This window comes from Epinephelus lanceolatus, chromosome 16, assembly GCF_041903045.1.
Source record: "Epinephelus lanceolatus isolate andai-2023 chromosome 16, ASM4190304v1, whole genome shotgun sequence".
Classification (NCBI taxonomy): domain Eukaryota; kingdom Metazoa; phylum Chordata; class Actinopteri; order Perciformes; family Serranidae; genus Epinephelus; species Epinephelus lanceolatus.
The window spans coordinates 18769211-18789936 of record NC_135749.1 but is presented as its reverse complement, the minus strand read 5'-3'; the positions used below and the strand labels follow the sequence as shown (position 1 = coordinate 18789936).

Below are 20726 nucleotides of genomic sequence, written 5' to 3'. Positions count from 1 at the left end.
CTGTCTTTACAGGCCCTCCACCCCAGAGGCCCCAGTGCAATCACACTGCCTGCACTGTCTATATTCACGCCCCTGCCCTGGAAGTGAAATGCAGTTTTATACCTGTCTTGGATGCAAACTTTTCATTTAATTTAATTCTTCAGTTCTTTTCTAATTCTTTAGATCTGTTGCTTAAATTTTTCACAGACCCACTCACTGTTTAACCATGTCCACATCCTCCAGTAATCCCCTCAGAGTGAGATGTCTTCCCTTTTTGTCTCCTCTCTGACTTGTCAAAGCGCACTTAGATGTGCTTGGGCCAACTGCGCTGTCACTCAAACCCACGACCGCTCTGTGATTGGCTGATCCGGCCTAAAGCCCCGCCCCTGTTGGCCGGCTCCAGAGTTGAAATGACACCGTGGGAAAGCTGAGCGCTTCAAACGGAGGTGCTTCGAGCAAACCTGTGCAGACGCACGTCTGGAAGACACAACAGGAACACTGAAGGACTATTGTGGACCAGTCAGAATGAAAAGGAATCACGATTTTAGCTCCTCGGACAGCGAGCTGGATGAGACTATTGAGGTGGAGAAGGAGAGCGCGGATGAGAATGGGTGAGTTATTTGGCCCCCCCAGTTTGTGTTATAAAGTAGTTCAGATTAATGGGTAGCCGAGATGGACAAAAAGCCTGCAACACCAGCTTTAATATTTAAGAATAATGTTTAAAAAATTAACAAATATTGACTGAGCGTCTCTGTTTGGTCTCTTTGAAGGAACATGAGCTCTCCCCTCGGGTCCATGTCCCCCACAACATCTACTCAGGTGCAGGCGAGGAAAAGGCGTCGAGGAGTAAGTATATTTATTTATATAGGAAAAAAATCTGTGCAGTGTGAGGCCTTGTGCATGATGTCACTGTGCACATATTCTAATAATAATCACATATTCTGTCTGTCCTCAGATAATTGAGAAACGACGCCGTGACAGGATCAACAACAGCCTCAGTGAGCTCCGCAGACTGGTCCCCAGCGCCTTTGAGAAACAGGTAAGCAACAGGCAACACATCACTTATACAATATATTCATTTACTTTACAGGTTGTTGTTTTTTAATTTATGCTTTTTGATTATTTGAATCTAATTTTGTCTCTGTCACATTGAAGGGTTCAGCCAAACTGGAGAAAGCAGAGATTTTGCAGATGACTGTTGACCATCTGAAGATGCTTCATGCTGCTGGAGGCAAAGGTACGTCACTGTTACAGCAATGCACCTTTCACTTGTTGAAGAAGCATGTTGATGTGCTTAAGAGGGCAAAAACTGGAAATGTCTTTTGCACCCGCTTGATTCTCTTCTCTTCTTTATAAAAATAAACAAACAGAAAAAAACTAATCATCTAAATGACTGAATAAGTAAATATCTAGATTATAAACTTAAACTGTTGTTTGGACTGATTACTCTTTCACAGTCTCATGTCATGGCGTACTGATTTATGTCAGACACAGCGCCTTCACTTCTTGACAAACTTGTTTTGTAACAAGTCAGGTGACTGTGACTAATCTGTCTTCCTCCTCTCCTCTCAGGCTATTTTGACGCCCATGCCCTGGCGATGGACTACCGTGGTTTGGGTTTCAGGGAGTGCCTGGCTGAGACGGCCCGCTATCTGAGCATCATCGAAGGCCTGGACGGCACAGACCCTCTGCGTATCCGTCTGGTCTCCCACCTCAACAACTACGCCAGTCAAAGAGAGGCTCACTCTGGCCTGAGTCACCTGGCGTGGGGCTCTGCGTTCGGATCCCCTCCTGCCCACCTCACCCACCCTCTCCTCCTCCAGCACCAACAGGCTGCACCGTTGGCACCTTTACCCCGCAGCGCCACCAGCAGCCCGCAAACTCCTCTCTCAACTACGTCCACCTCTTCCTCCTCCTCTTCTTCTTCATCCTCATCAGCTGCAGAGACTCACGTCCCAGGCAGGCGCAGCGGAAGCGCCACCCCTCACTCAGATCAAGGCCCGATCCGGGTTCCTCCCACCTCTGCGGCTCCCACCACCGTCCAACTCCCCGCCTTGGTCTCCTCGTCAGCATCCAAACTCTCCCCTCCTCTTCTCTCCTCTCTCTCGGCGTTCCCCTTCCCCTTCAGTGCCTTCCCGATCATCTCCCCCACCACCACCATCAGCGCCCCAGTCCCAACATCCAGTGTGGGCAAACCCTACAGACCCTGGGGTATGGAGATAGGAGCATTCTGACTGAGATGAAAACCTCAGCACACTCATATAGACTCAACTCACTACCCAGCTGAGCTGGACCTTTAAGGACAAGACTTTTTATTTTCCCAGCTAAGAAAGTACTATTTTTTCTATGACGTCCCACAGAGGATACACCTAGCTATAGGATTTTTATTTTCTTGCTAATGCCTTGTGTTTTGTATAGACGAGAGAGAAACAGTGAGGAGGGAGACCGCGACTAAAGAGCAACAAGAGTGATTTATTGTGATTGATCTCTGCTCCTGCCCACCGCTTTAGAAGTTTCACCCACTGTTGTTAGCCTATCAGGAATGGCTTTTCCAGATGGTCAAGCAGTCGCCGCCCGTCAAGTTCCTGGGCGAAACTGTCCCCCCTTTGTTTTCCCTCTGCGCTGAAACACCCAGTGTCAGTGCCCTGGTTACATACAGAGGGAAGGGGGTGTGAAAGGAGGGCTCGAGGTGGTTGAGAGTCACCCCCTTTTTACAGCATTTTATGGGGTGGAATAACCGAAACCAGGTGTTTGTTTGACGAAACACTGGGAACAGAAGTTAGCTACCAGCTTGGTTGAAATAAACATGATTTACCCACGACCTCTGATGTTCCTTTGTTGCTTAATTGTTTAAGCCTGCTTCCCTAAGTTATGTTTCCTCTTTACAGTACATTTTGTCGTAAACAGCTGAGGCGTCACATATGTTTTACCACTTACCACCTGTTCTGCTTTTTTTTTCATTCCTCATGTAAGTGATGCTCGGGTGATTTTTATCACCTTGTCTACAAGTTATTTTTGTGTGTCTGTTCAAAGTAGCAGATCTGTAATTATCAAGAGGGAGCTCGTTTGTATCCGTCACAGTAGTTGCAGTAAAATAAGTCAAGGTTTCCTGCTTTCCACCTGATGTTTTGGTGTCTCCTGATAAACCTCACTGTGAGTTTGTATATTTTATGGTTGTACAAAGCACAAGCAAGCACTGACAAATCAGATTTTCAAAGTTGTTGCTGGTGGTAATAACAATGACAACTTCCCTGTAATAAAAGAGTTCTGTTAAATCACCTGTGGCTTCATCAGCGTCTTTTTATGTGTGTGTGTGTTATTTGCATGTCTGTTTGTTCAAGTGTACGTGTGACTGTTTGGTGTGTGTGTTTGTTTATTGATGCCTGCAGTCGTGTGTGTGTGTGTGTGTGTGTGTGTGCGTGCAGTACGTGGCAATGCCTGGTATCAGATGAGACTGCTTGTTTCTCTCTGCAGCCCTCTGTGTGTGCACAGGAAACCATTAACAAGGAGGGGATATCCTGGACAATAGCAGCCCGGCTGGCCCCATGCACTGCGTGGGAACTAGAGGAGGAGGAAAGAAGGAGGGAGGGAAGGTTGGAAGAGGATGAAGAAGGAGAGGAAGGAGGGACAGAGCGTTAGATGGAGATGTAGAAGGAAAGGGGGGAAGAAAGAAAGAAACAGGACAGCAGGATCAAAGGACAGAGAAGAAGAGAGGGGCTGAAAAACTGTGAGAAAGGAAGTGTGCAGGCAGTTTTGTCCCTCTGCCATCATTTCAGCTCGCACCAGCTGCACCTTCTGTTCTCAGCTCCAGCATGCCGTCACCTCTTCGGCTGAACCAAGAGTCCACTCGCTCGCCAAAATATCCCTCACTCTTTCATCTGTTTTTCCAAAATGCACACTCTCCTGTCCCCTTTGATCTCTCTCATCATTCCTCTTCACCCTTTTTCCTGTATTACTGAGGATGATACAGAGCCAGGTGGTGATGTAAGCTTCACTGCAGCCAACACCACAAGGTCAATAAGATGCTTTAATTGTGACAACTTGTCTTTTGTCCCCCCCTGCTGGTCATTGGTGGTACTCCAACAACTGGGAGCATGGAGCAGAAAGAGGATGAAGACAGTAGAGGGAGAAGTATGGACATTTCTTTGCTTATGTAATAGTAAATAATAACAATGTAATAATATATTACAAGTGACAAGTCCTGCATTAAAAAACTTATATAAATGAACTTTAAGTGCCTAAAGTTAAAGTAGTAATAATGCAGAAGGACACCTTTAAACCCATGGGGGTGTTATATTGGTATGTATGTTATATTGCTGAATTATTATTGATGCATTAACTTGTAAGCAGTATTTTAACATAGCTTATCAATATGGAGCTGCTTTCATAGGTGTAGATTTCAGGGGGGACACCTCTCCCTACTACTACTGTTTACAAAATGTGCATTTGAAGTAGCAGTGGACTTCATTCTGAAAAAATTAAGGACATTTAGGCCACAAATTGATGCAGTAAAGGCACAAATTTGTGCCGCAGGAAATTAAGTGTTTGATGCTTAAACTTTTCTGGTGGAAGACTTCCAACCCTCCAGTTTCAAATGTTTCCCCCCCTAATGTTGAAACAAAATCTACACCTCGGCTGATTTGTCTTACTTTATACACTGATGGTTTGTTCAATGTTTAAAGTCCCCCTGTAGACACAATTTAAAGTATGTTAAAAATACATGATTTTTCCACATAAAAAGTGTAAAACACAAACTCCAAAAAAGGGCTAGAAGCAGATTTACTCATTTTCCCTCACTGAGGAATTCTGGACCATGCCTTCACCCCGCCACCGCTGCTACTTGCCCTACAGGTTGACTGGTGAAGGTCCAGTGTGCATTAAGATTGCTAGCATTAGCATGAGAAGAAACATCAAAGAGACTGAACCATATATATTTGAGCCTCAGTCAGACCCAAACTCAAATGAAGAGTCTGTTACGTTGTACACCACTAGCAGAGGTGTCAGTATGGCAAATGTAGTCAGCATCTTTTATTTGTTTAAGTTGTTTGTTAACTTGTAGGATAACTGCAGTGGCTGACAATGTTTATAGCTGTGAAACATACAATAATATCTGCTATAATGGGATTATTGGTCGATAGTGGGAGGAAACTCCAGTGTCCGGTTTACAGCTGTGTACTGTACTATGTTTGCTGTCAAAACTCCAAGTCCACACTGTGCTGGAGGTTTTCAGGTTTCTTTCCCTGCATTTGCCTATTAGACTGCAGTTGGAAGTACACAGACATCACGTCCTTCAGTACAGAAATGTGAAAACACCTTTCTAGTGCCAAACTTTGTACGGGTACAAGTCAGTATAGTCAAGGTCAAACTGTTTAGGGGGCACACAACACTTTATTGCGCCATATGTTTTATTAATGTTGTGTTAATTTGACTTAAAATTTCTAGTTTTCATTTTCAGACCAAGTCAAAACTTATAAACTTAAGTTCACCTGAGTTGAAGTCTTGCAGACTGCAGCCTTTACTAATAGTATGACTTCCCTGTCGTATTTGTGATGTGATATGTGAAACTGAGACTTTGTATTTTGGAAAAACAATCAATTTATGATGTGAACTTGAATTGTTTTCTGATTTACAGCAGTTGCAGACCAAATACATAATATATTGTAAACAGGTTCATATACGATAGAAAGATAACATAATATTTCTGTCTCAATAACCTAATTGCCAGAATAATTGTTGGCATTGTACTTTCTGCAAACCATTGGTATGTTACATTGGAGCATTTCATATGTAGCTGAAATGTTCAAACTTAGGCACAAAAACCTCTTGGTTAGGGTTAGGAAAACCTCATGTTTGGGCTTAAAATATCCAGTTTGGTCAGCTGTTAGGAGAAATTTGCCGAAAGGACTTCCTGCCAGCAAGGCATTTTTTAGTTAAGGTTAGGAAAAAAATCTTGGTTTGGGTTAAAATGAGTTTGGGAAAACACCTACCATGTGTGTTTGGTGGCTCACAGCTTGCTCAGTGGCTCAGTGGCTGATCTATCTTTAGACGACTTAGATTCGGGGTCCACCTCTGGATGGAATTTAATTTTTTTTTTCAAAATGAAATAAAACATAAAGAAAAATCATTCAAAGATCTAATGTTAACAGTGAGTCTTAGTAGGGGTACCACTTCCTGTCCTGGAAGTGGTACCCTGTCCAGTTTATCTTAATGTGTTCATGAGAGAGTGAGTGAGTGAGTGGCTTTTGTTGGTCTGCAGCTGTCCCCTACGCTATACGCATGAAACGTACTAAGGTAACATACTTGTAGTGTGCAAAAACATACAATGCCAACATTTTATTCCGGTTACATGGCTGGTATCAATCATAGACTGTAAAAATGATAGCTGTAGCTACCGTGATGTCACCCACTGGTTTGTGGACTCCTGTTTTGAAGCCTCAAGTTTGGTATTTCACTTGGCACCATCTTGTTTTTTTGGAGCCAGAAGTGACAATATTTGGGCGAGAGGTTGTTGCTGTGGAGGAGCGAGGGGTGGATCTGACTGAGAAGCTAAAGCGTTCATAAAATGCAAATGGGTGAGTTATAAAAAAAATAGCTACACAGACTAAACCTGCTTTTTGTATCAGGCTGTAAACGTGTCTATATCTGCTGTTAGGTACAAGTTGGAGCAGCTATGTGACGCACCCTCTAGCAACATGGTCAGTCCACGATCAGTCGTCTTCGCTCCTTGGCCCAGATGTAGAAGTTCTGATGAAATTGATAAGTTAGCGATTAGCTAGATATGAAATATTATGTTAAAATAATAAGGGTAAAGGTTAGAGTAAAGGTAATGGGAAGGCTACATCATGTCACTTATGCTTATGCTAAGTTAGCAATTTGCTAACTTTGAGTTAGCAAATTAGAGCTCATATAGCTGTGGCGTTTGTGGTTTATAGGGGCGTGTCGTGTATGTCACAAGCAGAATGTGTCTGCAGCTATACATGTCTCCTAAAGTTGGGCATTTTAACATGCGGGGTCTATGGGGATTGACTCGCTTCTGGAGCCAGCCTCAAGTGGCCATTCAAAGGCATGTCAGTGTTGGCTTCACTTTTCAGCCCCACATGTTGCTGCTTGGTATCAGCACATTGCTCTAATCTGATATATTGTTCAAGTGGCACTACCTGAATGCTACACCTGAAACATGACTGATCGCAGTGCGTAAAAGAAGTCACTCTCAAAGCCAGTTTCATTCACTGAACCCCAAATCTTTATTAACCACTGCTTGCTCACAAAGATATACGTGGAGAGGGGGGAAACACACAAATGGACAGAGGAGAGATAGAGAGAGATAGAGAGGCAGGTAGGATCGTCACTGTCTGTGATGTACTTGTGTCAGCTGTTACACACTGTAACGGTGTTGGTTTATATTTCACCGGGTCAATATTACATGGCACAAACATCCGGTTATCTGCCCGCCATTTCTGCAATACACACACACACTCACACACATCTATGGGCTTACCGTGCATGTGCGACCAACATTCGGATACTTTAATACACTCATATACACCTTTACAGATGGCAATACTGTGTTCACGAATCATTGTTGCAGCGATACCTGTTATGGCTTAAATATCTTTCTTGTGCCAACCTTTCGGTGGCATTTACAGTGTCTTGGAGTGAAGTGCAATGATCCCAGTAGGCGCTGATGATGTAGAGCACTACTCTAACCTCTGTGAAATGGAGAAAAGTAGGGTTTATTTGTTTTTTCTCCGATTTAATATTCACAGTAACAAGCCTGGAGATTTTTTTTTGCACTGCACTTGTTCTTTAGATGCACTTTAACCTCAGTTGTGTTGTATAGTTCAGTTACACGTGATTGTAATGTGAGCCTGTTTCTGAGGAATATAAGAGGCCAGTGGTCAGAGCTGTTATGTGAGCTTTCTGGGTGCCAGATGGACAGAATTTAGTGAGCTCCTCCTGAGCTCTGCGCTATGATTGGCTAAATGCCTGCCCATGTGGAGAGCGTGTGAGCGAGTGCTTCTACAGTTATGTATGTGGAGAGATGAAGAGGCTGCAGACGGAGGGAAGGAGGATGAGGATGGGCTCATTAAATGCTATAGTGTTCTCCTGTGGTACAGTCACCATCTACCTCACAGGAGTGGATGTGCAGCGACGGCTTGCAGTCCCCACAGAAAGCAAACTGTCCCCTTTCCTTCTGCCAACTTCCCTGCACACGTCCCTCGCTAATTGGAACATTGGCATAAACTGGATGGAAAATCACTCCGACCGAACACAGATCCAATTTTGTTTCCAGATCTGCGGGGTCAGATGAGTAAGCGCCCACTCAGAGGGACGAGGGAATGGAGCCAGGATGCGGGCCTTGTGAGGACGCAACCAGTCGCAGCAAACATCAGCTAGCTGGCAAACTCACAACAAACACCTACGTCTGAGATGATTCTCAGGCTGAAATTAACAACGAAAAAAAAAAACAGGAAAATGAACAAATTATTACATCCATATATAAGCAGGGAGAGGAAACTTATATAGAAAAAATGGCACACTGCAATCAATACTTCTGCTGCTTGTATCGTACTGTATATAACAAAAAAAGAAGTATTTACAAAAACCAATACCCACTGTCACTTGTCAATTTGACTTTTTTCTTTTCTTCTCATTTGAATCTGAGCAAAAACATTCTTTTTGGGAAGAGTGGGTGGGAGACATTAATTTTTCCTTTTTTTCCCTAAATTATTTTCGCTTTTTTTTTTTCCACCCCCAACCCCATTTGAACCTCCCACTGTCTCGGGGTGGCGTCTCAGGCTGTGGTAGTTTCATAGTAGTATGGGGGAGTATGGCGGAGGGGTGGAGAAGGTGGGGACATGTGGTGGGGGGGAGGGGTGTTCCTCAGGGTCAGGGGTGGTGGTAGTGGTGTGGTGGAGGGGGGGTTTGGAGGTGGGACGTAGAACCTGTTGGGGCTTCTCACGCTGTCACTTCTTCTCTCAACTCCTTGTTCCTGCGCACCTCCTGCGCACGCCTCTCCTACAGAAAACACAGATTTCAAGATGTCATGGTTTTTTTTTCTGCTTCCAGGCCTTTCCTGACATTTATGTGTTGCTCACTTCACCATTTTTCTTCTCTGGCCTTTGCACTGACTCACTTCATCTCCTTTTTCTGCCTCCTGTCCTCCTCTCTCCCACTCATTAATTCTTTATCTTCCTTCGAAGCACAAGTCTCCATCTTTGTCTTTGTCAAAGCTAGTCTTTGAATGGTGCTCAATTGACGGAGGTCGAGCAGGTGTAACAGACCTCTTTGCCCTTTTCTTTCTCTTGTCTCCACCGACATATCTTTCTTTTGATTCTTTTACTTTTCCTCACTCTGTCATCCCGCTCCTCTCCAGGAGCACTTACAGAACCACCTTAGTTCAGGGGGCTGCCCATTGTTCTGATAGCCTTGTCTGTCCACAAAAAGTGCCATTGGACTGAGTGTCCATTTGTCCACCCATTATCCTAAAAACATCACCTATTGGTCCACAGTCCTGTTTCCTGGATAATACACACTCCCTGCGGCTAGACAACCAAGTTGACAGAAGAAATGTTCTCATTGTACGTGTCTGTAATCTACAGATACTTTATGTACACTTTACTTTTCTCATAATGCTGCGGTGAAGGTGTGGTTAAGTTTAGGCACAAAACCCACTTGGTTGGGGTTAGGGAATGATCAAGTTTTGGCTTAAAACACCCACATTTGGCGGCACAAAAGCCTTTTGGAAAAGCAGGGAGAGATCGATGAAAAATACTCAGGGATCAGTGGCTCAAACGCCACTGGGAAACTGAAACCAACTGCAGGGAGTGGGTGCGTTTGGAAAAATGGGACTTTGGAACAGTGGGTGTTTTTCTGGTTAACAGCCTGTCTGAGAAATAGGCTTACAGTCCAGTGGGACATTTTTTTGGATGAATGGGGCTTCCCAATTTTGGGCCTTCAGAACAAAGGTACATACTTCAGACTTTGTCTAGCTTTAACCTTGGTGTAGATTTATGCATCGTTAAATATAACTGCTTGCTCCACACAAACTAGCAGCTTCTTGCGCAGGTGTAACTGAGTATATACACCGGGTAACTGCCTGGCTGGGCTGCCTAACTCTTGCGTAGCTAACTAAACTAACTGACTCAGCTAATGTTAGCTTGAAATGCATATTTATGCATGTACATATATAAATAAACAAGTAGTTACGTTACAGTTTGTGATGCTACAGTGACTTCCTGGTTATATAGCTGATTGCTTTTGATTGGACACTGGTCGCTAAATGTTGTTTTCTAGCGACCGGGTTTTCACATTACTACATTTTTTAAGTTTTAATTGTGCAACCTGATTTACAATAGAAAATCACTAGTTTCAAACTAGACAATACAATTGGACACTTAAATGAATAAACAGAATGTTAAAAAAAAAAAAATCTTTGCGCCTTACCCTCTCCTGCAGGCGCTCCATCATGGCGGCCAGGTAAGCCTGCCGGTTCTCCTCGATTTGCTCCATCTTCACCTGGAGCTTCTCCTCGGCCATGCGGCTGAAGTTGCTGTTCTCCTCCATGGCCTTCAGCAGCACATCACGCTCGTGGTCCCGTTTCTCAGCCAGGGCCCGGAGTACCTGTGCCTCCTGGGACTGGAGGAAGGACGAGGGACAGGCAGCCAAAGGAATGAGTCAGAAAGCAAGTGTCGATGATTCAGTGATTTACTGAATATTAAGTGACAATTTTTCTTACAATTTCAGTTTCAAGTCAGGCTGCTCCAACTACTCAGACTCAAACATTAATGTAAAGCATAAACTGCCTGAGGGTAAAATAATTTTTCACCTTGCCACCGTCATCTTCTCCTGGCATGTCCTATAATTTATACACTGTATGTATGACCTGCAGTATTGGACATCTGGCGTTAAAAAATTGTCAAACTGTGTTATTGATTTGATTATTGATTTGTTGGTGGGTGGCTGGATTTGTCAGCTGCTTGTATTGACTGTATTGACATTCAGCTCAATGAGATGCAGGAATTAGCCAGTGTTAAATTAGATTTTTCATCGCAGTTTTGCAGCTGCAGTCGTCAGTGTGACGCAAGATTGACCAAACATCCAGACTCCAAATAAGATGTCAAGGGAAGTCAAGTAGTCACTACAGTGTACCAGTGTCATATCTCCATTTGTTTAGTTTGGGTATCTCAAAGAAACTTTATGACAGGTTGTTTTTTTTTTTTTGTGGCAGCTGGGCGTGATGAAAATGATTGGAAACATTCTTACTCTCCTCCGGTCCTCAGCTGCATCCAGTTTCTTCTGGATGTCATCCAGGGAAATGTCCCTCTTTGGGGGGGTGGTAATGCAGTGGGAAACATCAGACACGGGGGATACTGGCTTCAGAATGACCTCAAAGGCCTGGCCTGAGGCTCGCTTGTTAATGGGCTTGATGTCCATGTCTGCATATGTGTGTGTTAACAAGACAGAAAGACAGACAGAAAAACTCTTTGTTGCCTCTGCATGACTTCAAGTATGTTTGATAAAGAAGATGAAAAATGAATTTTTTGTACCTTCAAAGTCACCCATGATGTTTTTGCGGGTCTCAGGGTACAGACAAGAGCAGATCAGCGAGAGAACTGAAATCTCCTTCATCTTCTCTTTGTAAGCTGTGGAGAAAATATGAAAAATGACTATGTGTGTATGTAAACTACTAAAACACACATGCACACACACACAAAATATCATTAACCTACTAACATACAAAAACATGAAACATCATTAACCCACTTCTACCTCCACAGGAGGCCCTTGATGTAAATATCCAGATTTCGGAGGAATAATTATTCATCAAGTCTTCCAAAAAGAAAACCTCATCAAAGGATGTCTCGTGGAGCTGAGTCGCCCTGGGTTTTCTAAGCATTTTGTGGCCTTTGTTTTCACCGAGCCGCGAGGAGAGCAGGATAGATGTGTCCTTTTTTTGGCCTAATTTCCCCAACAGCCAAGATGCTGCCGTCCCCACAGGATTCTCCACACATCATTAGCCATGCATTTCATTTTAGTCTATTATTTATTAACATAGTCAGACCAACGCCCTACTGCCTCTCAGCCATTCACCGCAAAACATACTGCTTTTCAGGTAATTCAGAAAGCAAAGAAGCCTGGATTTACAAGAGATGTTGGAATATTTTTTGGTTTGTTTCTTATCTTTGTCATCTGTGGCTTATGGATAACGGCTGATAGCAACGGGTTTAGCTTATCAGCCCAACACAGCAATATGCGCGTCCACCCCGGGTCCATTTATGGTCCAAAAAGTTAATGACACTGAAGCAAATTAAATCAAGTTGTATTTGGCAATCTGTGCCCTGCTCAATAGGGCGGGACAAAGTGCTCCAAAGGGCAGACGGTGAAAAAACAGAAGAGAAAAGAACAACCAACCTTGTCTAACCTTGATTTTTTTCATTCCTGTATTTTTGGCATCTACTACTTTGTAATGTGAGCCCAGAGTTCAGCAGCAGTCCCTGCAGGGAGAACGGCAAAAATATCTGCAACGCACTGCAGCTTGTGAAATATTCTGCTTTTGCACATGGCTGCCGTGTTCTGTCAAGGTACACTGCCTCATGGTGGAGATTTGCATGCCGACTGTCATAGTGTGGCATAATCCATCACCCAGAGCACAAGGCCTGCGGGGCCTGAAGTGTGCCACGTTGATTCATGATTTGTAGCAGGCTACAGTAGCAAAGCCAGAAATGAGATTTACAGTGAAAGAGCCTCTCCGTGGTGGGGTACGGTGTACAGTATGATTAATCCAAATCCTCTCCCTCACTCATATTCCCCGCTCACTCTCTCCTCATCTTCTCTCTGTGTCTCGCTTTCTGCCCTGCAGACTGGCAGACGCCACAGTAATATGATCAACTCTCAGATGTAGCGCTCACTACTCTCTGATGGCCTTGTTAACCCCTTCCCTGAGGAGGAAGTGGGAGAGGGTGGGAGCGCAGCAGGGGGTGAATAAAACAGGAAGAGAGGGGCTGAGTAGGAATAGTAAACAGTGAGACTCTGTCAGATGAAAGGAAAGAGAAGGTGGTGGAAGATGGAGGATATGTTTGGCTGTTGGGGCGCGGCTTTACGATCACGCTAACACCTTTCTGATACAAACAGAAATCACAGACAGGAGGATTAAAAACCAGTAAAGGGGGGCAGCTCCCAGTGGGACTTGCAGCTGCCATCAACTGCCCCTAGGACAGCCTAATGGAAGCAGCCACCTCAGGTGGATAGCACTTTAATTTGTAATTAGCGGACTGCACCATTTCTGCTGACAAGAGGGGGGAACAGAGCTTTTGGAGGGTTGTCGGAGGCTCATTAAGTGCCGTGTATATGTCAAGACCCCAGCAGCCATTTTCTCCCACACACAGCCACACTTGACAGCTGAAGACTCAAACAGTTAACAATTCAGTGGAGCAGGTAATTTGGGTTAAGTGCTTATGGAGCAGATCAGCAGAGATTCTTGTTCAGTGGTTGCCAAGCACTGGGTGGGGCCTCTTCTGTGTTCAATAATGTTTTCATCTACATCTAGATTTCTAGTTGAGGGCTGCAACTAACAGTTATTTTCATAACTGAATAATGTGCTGATTATGTTCTCAATAAATTGGTTAACTGTTGGGTCTATAAAACATAAGAAACTGTGAAAAGGGCAAAAGTTGAGCAAACCAAAACCAGAAAAATTGTACATTTTAAGAGCAGGGACAATTAAATGTTTACAGCCATTATTTAAAAATTGACCTAAGAGACTCATTTATTATTGAAATGGCTGCTGATTTATTTTCTGTCAGGCAATGAAACGATTAATCAACAATTTTTTTGCAGCTCTGTTCTAGTTTGCAGTTTTAATTGAGGTGAATTTATGTGATGTTTTCCAGATAGACAACATGGGCAGCCATCTAGGGCGTCACCCAGAGGGGGGACATTCAAAAAAATGAACATAAGAGTAAGAGAAAATGGAAAGGAAAAAGCCATCTGGGGCACAGTGAAAAAACAATGAAAAATTGCACGTACCATATTCTCTTATTGTTTGTTATTTAATGTAATTTAAGTTGTTTAGCTGTGCTGATTTCTCATTAGCTATTGTAGGGGCCTTGCCTAGGGTGCTGAATATGTTAGATCCAGCACTGTGCGTAAGCTTGGTTTTTACTATGACTGCATCAGTGCAAATTGAATTTCTTGGAAGATAAACAGTGACTGTAAATTGAAACGGCTCTCTAACTCAGAGCCCTGCAGATTTTTCGTTTATACCCCTAATCAAAAATACCTGAAAGTCTCTATTGTGCAAAAAATATGAAACTGCCTCTGCATTTCTCCTGAGAGAAAAGATCTTCCTCCTGTAACCGCTGTAATAATAAGCTCATTCCCGGTGGATCAGACACATAAAAATGACAAATGATCCAGGATGACATTCCCCAGCAGGAAGTGTCCGAACACCAGCATGTGTTCAAAGACGCAGGCCGAGTTTCAGACACGCCGGGTCAGACGTGTCAATCTGAGATGAGACAAAATAATTTCAGACAGACATGACACCACTTAAACGCTCCCACTCCACTCCGGCAGGCTGGTTTCAACCAGTCAGCTCTGCATCCTCTCAGAGAGCTGCTCCTCCCGTCCCGACCACAGACACACAGCCAGCAAACTGCACTTCCTCTTCCAATCCATCAGCCAAAGAGCACAGCTCATCAATATCTACTGTATCTCCTCCCCCGCAAGCATCCCTCTTCCCCAGCACCTTCTGCATCCCCAAGCCTCCGTTTCATCTGTTGCTGATGTATTCTCCCCCTCAATCCTAGTCCTCTCCCTCCACTCTCTGCATCTCCTGGGAGCTCCAATTCTGCGTTAGCACAAACCACCACACCTCTGTTTGGTACCTTTATTTCTCTCAACAACACTCTTCTTCTTCTAAACACCCAACCCCCACTTTGAGAATTTAAATAAGCAACGGAGTCGCTCTGAGCAAAAAGGCACAAAGTGAAAAACATTCGAAAGATACTGTTGACAAGTCTATGCGCAAACTGTGGCCCTGTTTATCACAGTGTTTACTGCCTTCCTGGGCCCTATAACCTGGCAGCAGTACAGGCCTGATATCTGTGTTCGTCACATACGAGCCCTTTACAGCCGAGCCACCTGGCAGCAGTATAATCACAAACTTATGAAGGTATTACCGTGGCAAAATTGGCTATTAAATGAAACAATATGGTTCCCAGATGATCAAGGGCACATCCAGACATTTGATGCAGGAGGGATGGGCTGGTTTTTCCTAAACCGCACCCTGTGTCCAAGGAGATCAGCATCTAGGGCTGCATGTAAGGATAATTCTCAATCAACCGATAATCTTTTGGTTTATAAAATGTCCAATAATTGCAAAAATACCCATCTCAGTTTCTTAAAGTGAAGAATGACGTATTCAAATGTCTTGTTCTGTCTGACAATCAGGCAAAAACCCAAAGATTTAGAAGCTGTAACAAGATTTTGGGGACATTTTTGCTTAAAAAATGACTTCCCATAAGTCAGTGCAGTAAGATCAGCGTATTATAAGTGCAGGCCACAGAGGCAGCTGTGTGAAAAACCCAGAATCTACTGTTAAAAACACCCGAGGATAACATTAAATTTGCCAAACTAGGACACTTCAGTGTCTGAAATGTCTGATCCAGACGTCACTTTTCACCAGTGATGAACGGATCATGAGCATATGGCATACCATCACCACTGGACTGATGTCACCTCTTCCCCTCAGCCTCATTGTAAAGAGCAACAGTCATCTGAACCAGTAATGGGAGTGCGCTGATCGATGAGACTCGGCGGTAAATCAGCATGACTTATGAGTCCTTTCCAGCTCCGTGCACACGGACGCATTACGACAATAGTGATGCAGATGATCAGGTGAGAAATGTAGCCGGAGTTGGACGCTTGAAATTGATAGTGCGATTGTCCGAGGAGCTTGTGGCTCTTTACACAAAGGAATTGATTTTTAGGGGGCAAGGCTGAATGACCACACCTAATTGGATATGACAAGTGTGCATGATAAGGATCAGGAGAAGTGCTCAGAGGCCTTAATGCACACGGGAGTGGCTCTGAGCATGAGTTTGTTTATGGGATAGTTAATAAATCTGGTTGTGTGGAGGCTTTAGGATGTCTGTATCCTCAGTTCTCCTCCTGAGAAATGAAAAAAAAACACACATTCAGGTGCATGTATCCTGCCTTAAAACAAGAGTAAGGGTTTATTGCTCCTCCATCTCAGAAAAAGTAGAATTATAATAAGGGCTCCACCGTGTTTCTGTGACTAAAACGGAGCCGACGTGAACTCAACGACCTGCCGGGTGCTGACTGGCATGATGGCTGCTTTCTCCCAGAGTGTCTGCTCCCTGCCCATCCCATTCTGCCTGTCCACGGCTCAAATCATGGAGGCAAGAAGGGGAGGTGGAGGAGGCAGGGAGGAGGAGGAGGAGGTGGAGGCAGGGAGGACGAGGAGGAGAGGGGAATAAATATAACAGTCAGGGTTTAGACACCATGCAGGACCCCCTTACCACTGTCTGTCTGCATGCCCCTCCATCCATCAGGTGCCTAGTCAAGCAGAAAACAAACAGACTATCCCCTGGACTGGTCACACATATACACACCCCTAATTCCAGCACTTTCCTTAATGTTATTATAGTTGTCTTTTTATAAAGCCTGCAGGTCATATTCGGTGTTTATAGGCCTCACACTGTCCAAATAATCAAATCCAGCCAAATACAAGGCCCCACCTGCCATAACATTCAATCTAATTTTATATCTACAGAATATTGTCACATGATACTAAAGCCTCAATAATAATACAGCTATAGCACATAATGGGCCACCTTTACAATCTATAACCTCCCTAATAGGACCGGGGTCTGATATTCTTCAGACGACATTCATTTTCATCGCCAGTCATAAATTCTTCCCTCGACTGCAAAGCAATTCAGCCAAAGGATGCTCTTTTCTCTCCCCCTCCATCTCTCATTCATGCCTTTAGCGGTCACCCACAAAATTGCTTGAGCAGGCTTTACTCTACAGCTACATAGGATGGCCCAGTTTTTTTATAAGGAGATTTGTCACGGTGAAATGTTTCACACCCTGGAGAGAGAGAGCGGCTGTCTCGCTTTGAAGCGACCGGAGATGTTGGGTGGGGTCGCTGGCGCTGCATTATGCTGCACGGCTGTGAGTCAGGTGCGGCAGGCAGGCAGCGACAAAATGCTGCTGTGTGAGGAAAGGCAAAAACAAACCGCCTTTCTCATGCTGATGTAGATTCGTGCTTTTGAATTTGCTTGCTTTAAAGTGATTAAAAAATATGCGTCACAGATATGGCAAACTGAACCCCAAACTCGCTCATATTGATCGGCGTTAATTTTGATTTCACATCAAGCAAGAGGCAGGAAAATGACCCGTGAGACAAATATTTAAAAACATCAAAATGCTGCCTCAATCCTGCAACTTCATTTTTAAGGAGTGACTTGCAGAGGAGTTTGGCCGCTCCCTCTCATCAACCCTCAGCATCCTTTTGTGCCATGGGTGTCGCCACAGCCTCAGCATCCTCAAACCTGCGAAGCCGCTGAAATCTCAGGATTAAAATACCAAGTGCAAAAACTCACCGATTGCGGTCTTGGCCATTTCTGTACGGTGGAGGTGCCGGGGCGGGTTGACCGGAGGAGTGTGCGTCGGTTGCTGGATGCGGTATCTCGGGCTGAAGGGACTGCTGGTAAGGCACTGAGTCAGCAGAGACAGGGACTGCCGGTGCGCCTGGTGGTCTGTTCTCAGCTGCGTCAAGTCCGCGGGAAATAACTACCACACAACCGGAAGTGTGCACACGTAGCCTTCAAAATAAAAGGTATAAACATGTTCAATGTGATGAGTCAATTTGTCAATTTACAGAAAATGTATCTGCAACTATTTTCATGTTTCAATCATTCTGTATGGAGTCATAAGAGTGTAGCCTAATAAATCGGCAAAAGAATAAGAAAATAAATGTGTAAGTATGAAGATAGATAGATAGATAGATAGATAGATAGATAGAACTTTATTGATCTTTATTTATTGATATATAAATGTGGAACTATAAAGACAAATAACAAAATCTCAAATAAAATTTATGAGTAGGCCTATTTGAATCTGTTTTCACATTTACTTTTTTTTATTATTTATCTGTATATATTTATTTATATATTTTTAATGTATACCTATTTACCTTTTGCATATAAATTACTCTATTTTTTTTTATTTTTATCCATCATTTTTTATCCATTTATTTTATTTATTCTTTTCCCTTTTGCTTTTCCATATTGCTTTCCTTATTCATTATTTTATTTATTTTTCTTTATATTTCCAGATTTATTTCGTTTTTCTTATACAGGTTTATTTATTGATTATTTGTTTATTGATTATTATTATTGTTGTTATTATTATTTTTTTTTATTTAACATTTTTAATGCAAAAATATAAAAAAATACTAGTATTCGGCATCTCCCGTGGATTTATTTTTGTTTTTATGTGTGTTTTTTCAAGTCATATGTGATAGTAAACTGCATATCTTTGGGTTTTGGGCTTTCGGTTGAATCTTAAGCTGTGAAAAAAAAATTTTTTTCACACTGTTTTCTGACTAGACCAAATGATTAGGCTGATCGAAAAGATAATCAACAGATTAATTTATTATTACAGTAACTGTGAGCTGCAGACCTGTTGTTGCACAGGGGGCATGCAGGGAAGGAAAACACACTTTAAGTGTCATGGTAATAATTAGTTTTCACCAAATGTTCAATGAGAAAAGACTTTTATCTTGGTGAGGTTGGATTATGTTGAGTTAAGGTTTTTTCCCTCAAGGTATCCAGAGGGAGATTTAGCAGTGTCCTGTTAATCAGAACCTTGATCCAATGACTTTCTCTTAACTGGGTCATCTCTTTTTTTATCCCAACCATTTTATTATTGTTGTTGTTATTATTATTATTATTATTATAACCTTATTTTTTACTGTCAAGCACGTTGTAACATTCTTTTTAAAGTGGTTAAGAGTAGTTATCATAGCCTACCCTTAGGCACATCAAGCTTAGCGTCCTTACACTTGCACAGATTTACCTATGGTACATTTATATAGCTCTTCTCTGTGGTATCTGGATCAATAGAGCTTCTAACGAACTGTGTAATTTCCCACAACACACCCAAACCTACGTCAAAAAGCACAAGGCTTTTAAAAGGCTTTATTGTGAAATGACTGACAGGAAGCCACATCCTATAATCTGATTGGCTTGACTCTGAGTCAGTAATGAGCGTTTATGTGCCTTCTAGAGCATATTAGCTACCACACTCCCCTGACGCGCCTCTCCTTACCAAAGGCCTGACAAATCCAATGTCCCCTTGTACAGGAGAGTTCAGGCCCTCGGCAGTGTGGGTGTTTCCCCTCTTTGTTTCTGTGGTGATGAGCTGCACCAGTCTCTGTCCATGGTGCTGATAGAGGAATAATAACCCTTGACAGAGTAAGATTGAGATTTAGTAGACTTAAAAAAATAGAATTAAAGAAACATTGCTTTTTCTTAAGATTTCTATATGAGGTCCTGCAAGGCAAAAAAATGCAGTGATGTGAAGTAATGCTGGGAGAATCAGGCTGGAGCAGAATTACAGTTTTCATATAGCCTGTGTGACAACACCCACAGCCTCAGTCATCTCAAATATAAGTCATTCAAATATTTAAAAGGCCAAATGATACCAGTTATTGCCTCTTTGTAACTGCATAGAATACTGACGCTAAAATCATGACCTGCCAAATAAGTGGGTGGATCATTACAACAACAGTCACTAGGTGGCAGCAGAGCTCTACAACATGTATCATTCATTGTAACGCTACTCTGCAGACAAAGCTTCATTCAGACAGACATTCAGCAAGATATGTCCACTTTAATTCAGATTTTCTTGCAGTTATTTCTAAGTTTATGTTAGTTTTACGGAAAACTGAATCCATGCATTTTAGACTGTGGTTAAAAGCTCCACCTAGTTCAGCTCCAACGGCATGTCCCTTATCAAAAGGCATGTGTTTGCGTAGATAACAATACAGTTGGCACTGTTTATTTAAAACTATGCGAGAATGTCAAGAGTATGCATGAACTCATGAATGGTCACTGATTAACCAGAGCAGAGTTTTTAGTTGTGGTTTGTAATGATGGTGTAGATATGCTATGAACACTGACAGGTACATAAAAAATAACTGAGGTAGGGTGGAGTCAGGTAATTTGAGACATCAGGTAATATGGGTCCAATAAGGTTTTATGTCTTGGGCTCTTTAATAGTAGCAGCTAGTAACCAAGCATGCTGTTGCAGTGTTGATACAAGTGTGCTTTACATGAAACAACCAGTATGGGCAGAGTGAAGAGCCAAAATCCACAGGTCCCAGAACTTGCAAGGGAAGCCATGTGGGATGTTGATTTTCTCTGAGAACTGCAGCTAAATCAATAAGAGTATGACACCAAAAATGGTTGACTTATTAAAATGTTTTCACAATACACTTGTGATTTTATGGGAAATAGTTTTTAGTGAGTCATCAGTGCATTCAGGTAAAATGGGGAAAAATTAAGCTAAAATGGGACATTTTTCTAAGGTTAAACCAGATTGTTTTTGGGCTACCAGGTGCCATAAATCACTAGATATGCTACTGTATACCACCCTGTCATATTACAGGCATTTCTAGTATTTTTGTCACCTCAGAATTAGCCATAATTGTT

At 42.9% G+C, this 20726-nt stretch overlaps 2 protein-coding genes across 2 annotated transcripts; one reads left to right on the top strand and one right to left on the bottom strand.

Moving 5' to 3' along the window:
* The first annotated feature begins 395 nt into the window (after window positions 1–395).
* On the top strand, window positions 396–3257 carry hey1 (hes-related family bHLH transcription factor with YRPW motif 1). The gene is made up of 5 exons (XM_033636389.2): window positions 396–590; window positions 750–825; window positions 935–1018; window positions 1135–1216; window positions 1552–3257. The coding sequence occupies exons 1-5, from the start codon at window positions 505–507 to the stop codon at window positions 2211–2213; spliced, it is 990 nt and encodes a 329-aa protein (XP_033492280.1). The 5' UTR covers window positions 396–504; the 3' UTR covers window positions 2214–3257.
* A 3942-nt stretch (window positions 3258–7199) lies between these two features.
* Window positions 7200–17784, bottom strand: stmn2b (stathmin 2b). Its single transcript, XM_033638020.2, has 5 exons — window positions 17613–17784; window positions 11529–11624; window positions 11245–11417; window positions 10426–10617; window positions 7200–8997 (listed from the first exon to the last, which is right to left on the bottom strand). The coding sequence occupies exons 1-5, from the start codon at window positions 17629–17631 to the stop codon at window positions 8938–8940; spliced, it is 540 nt and encodes a 179-aa protein (XP_033493911.1). The 5' UTR covers window positions 17632–17784; the 3' UTR covers window positions 7200–8937.
* Between the last annotated feature and the right edge of the window lie 2942 nt (window positions 17785–20726).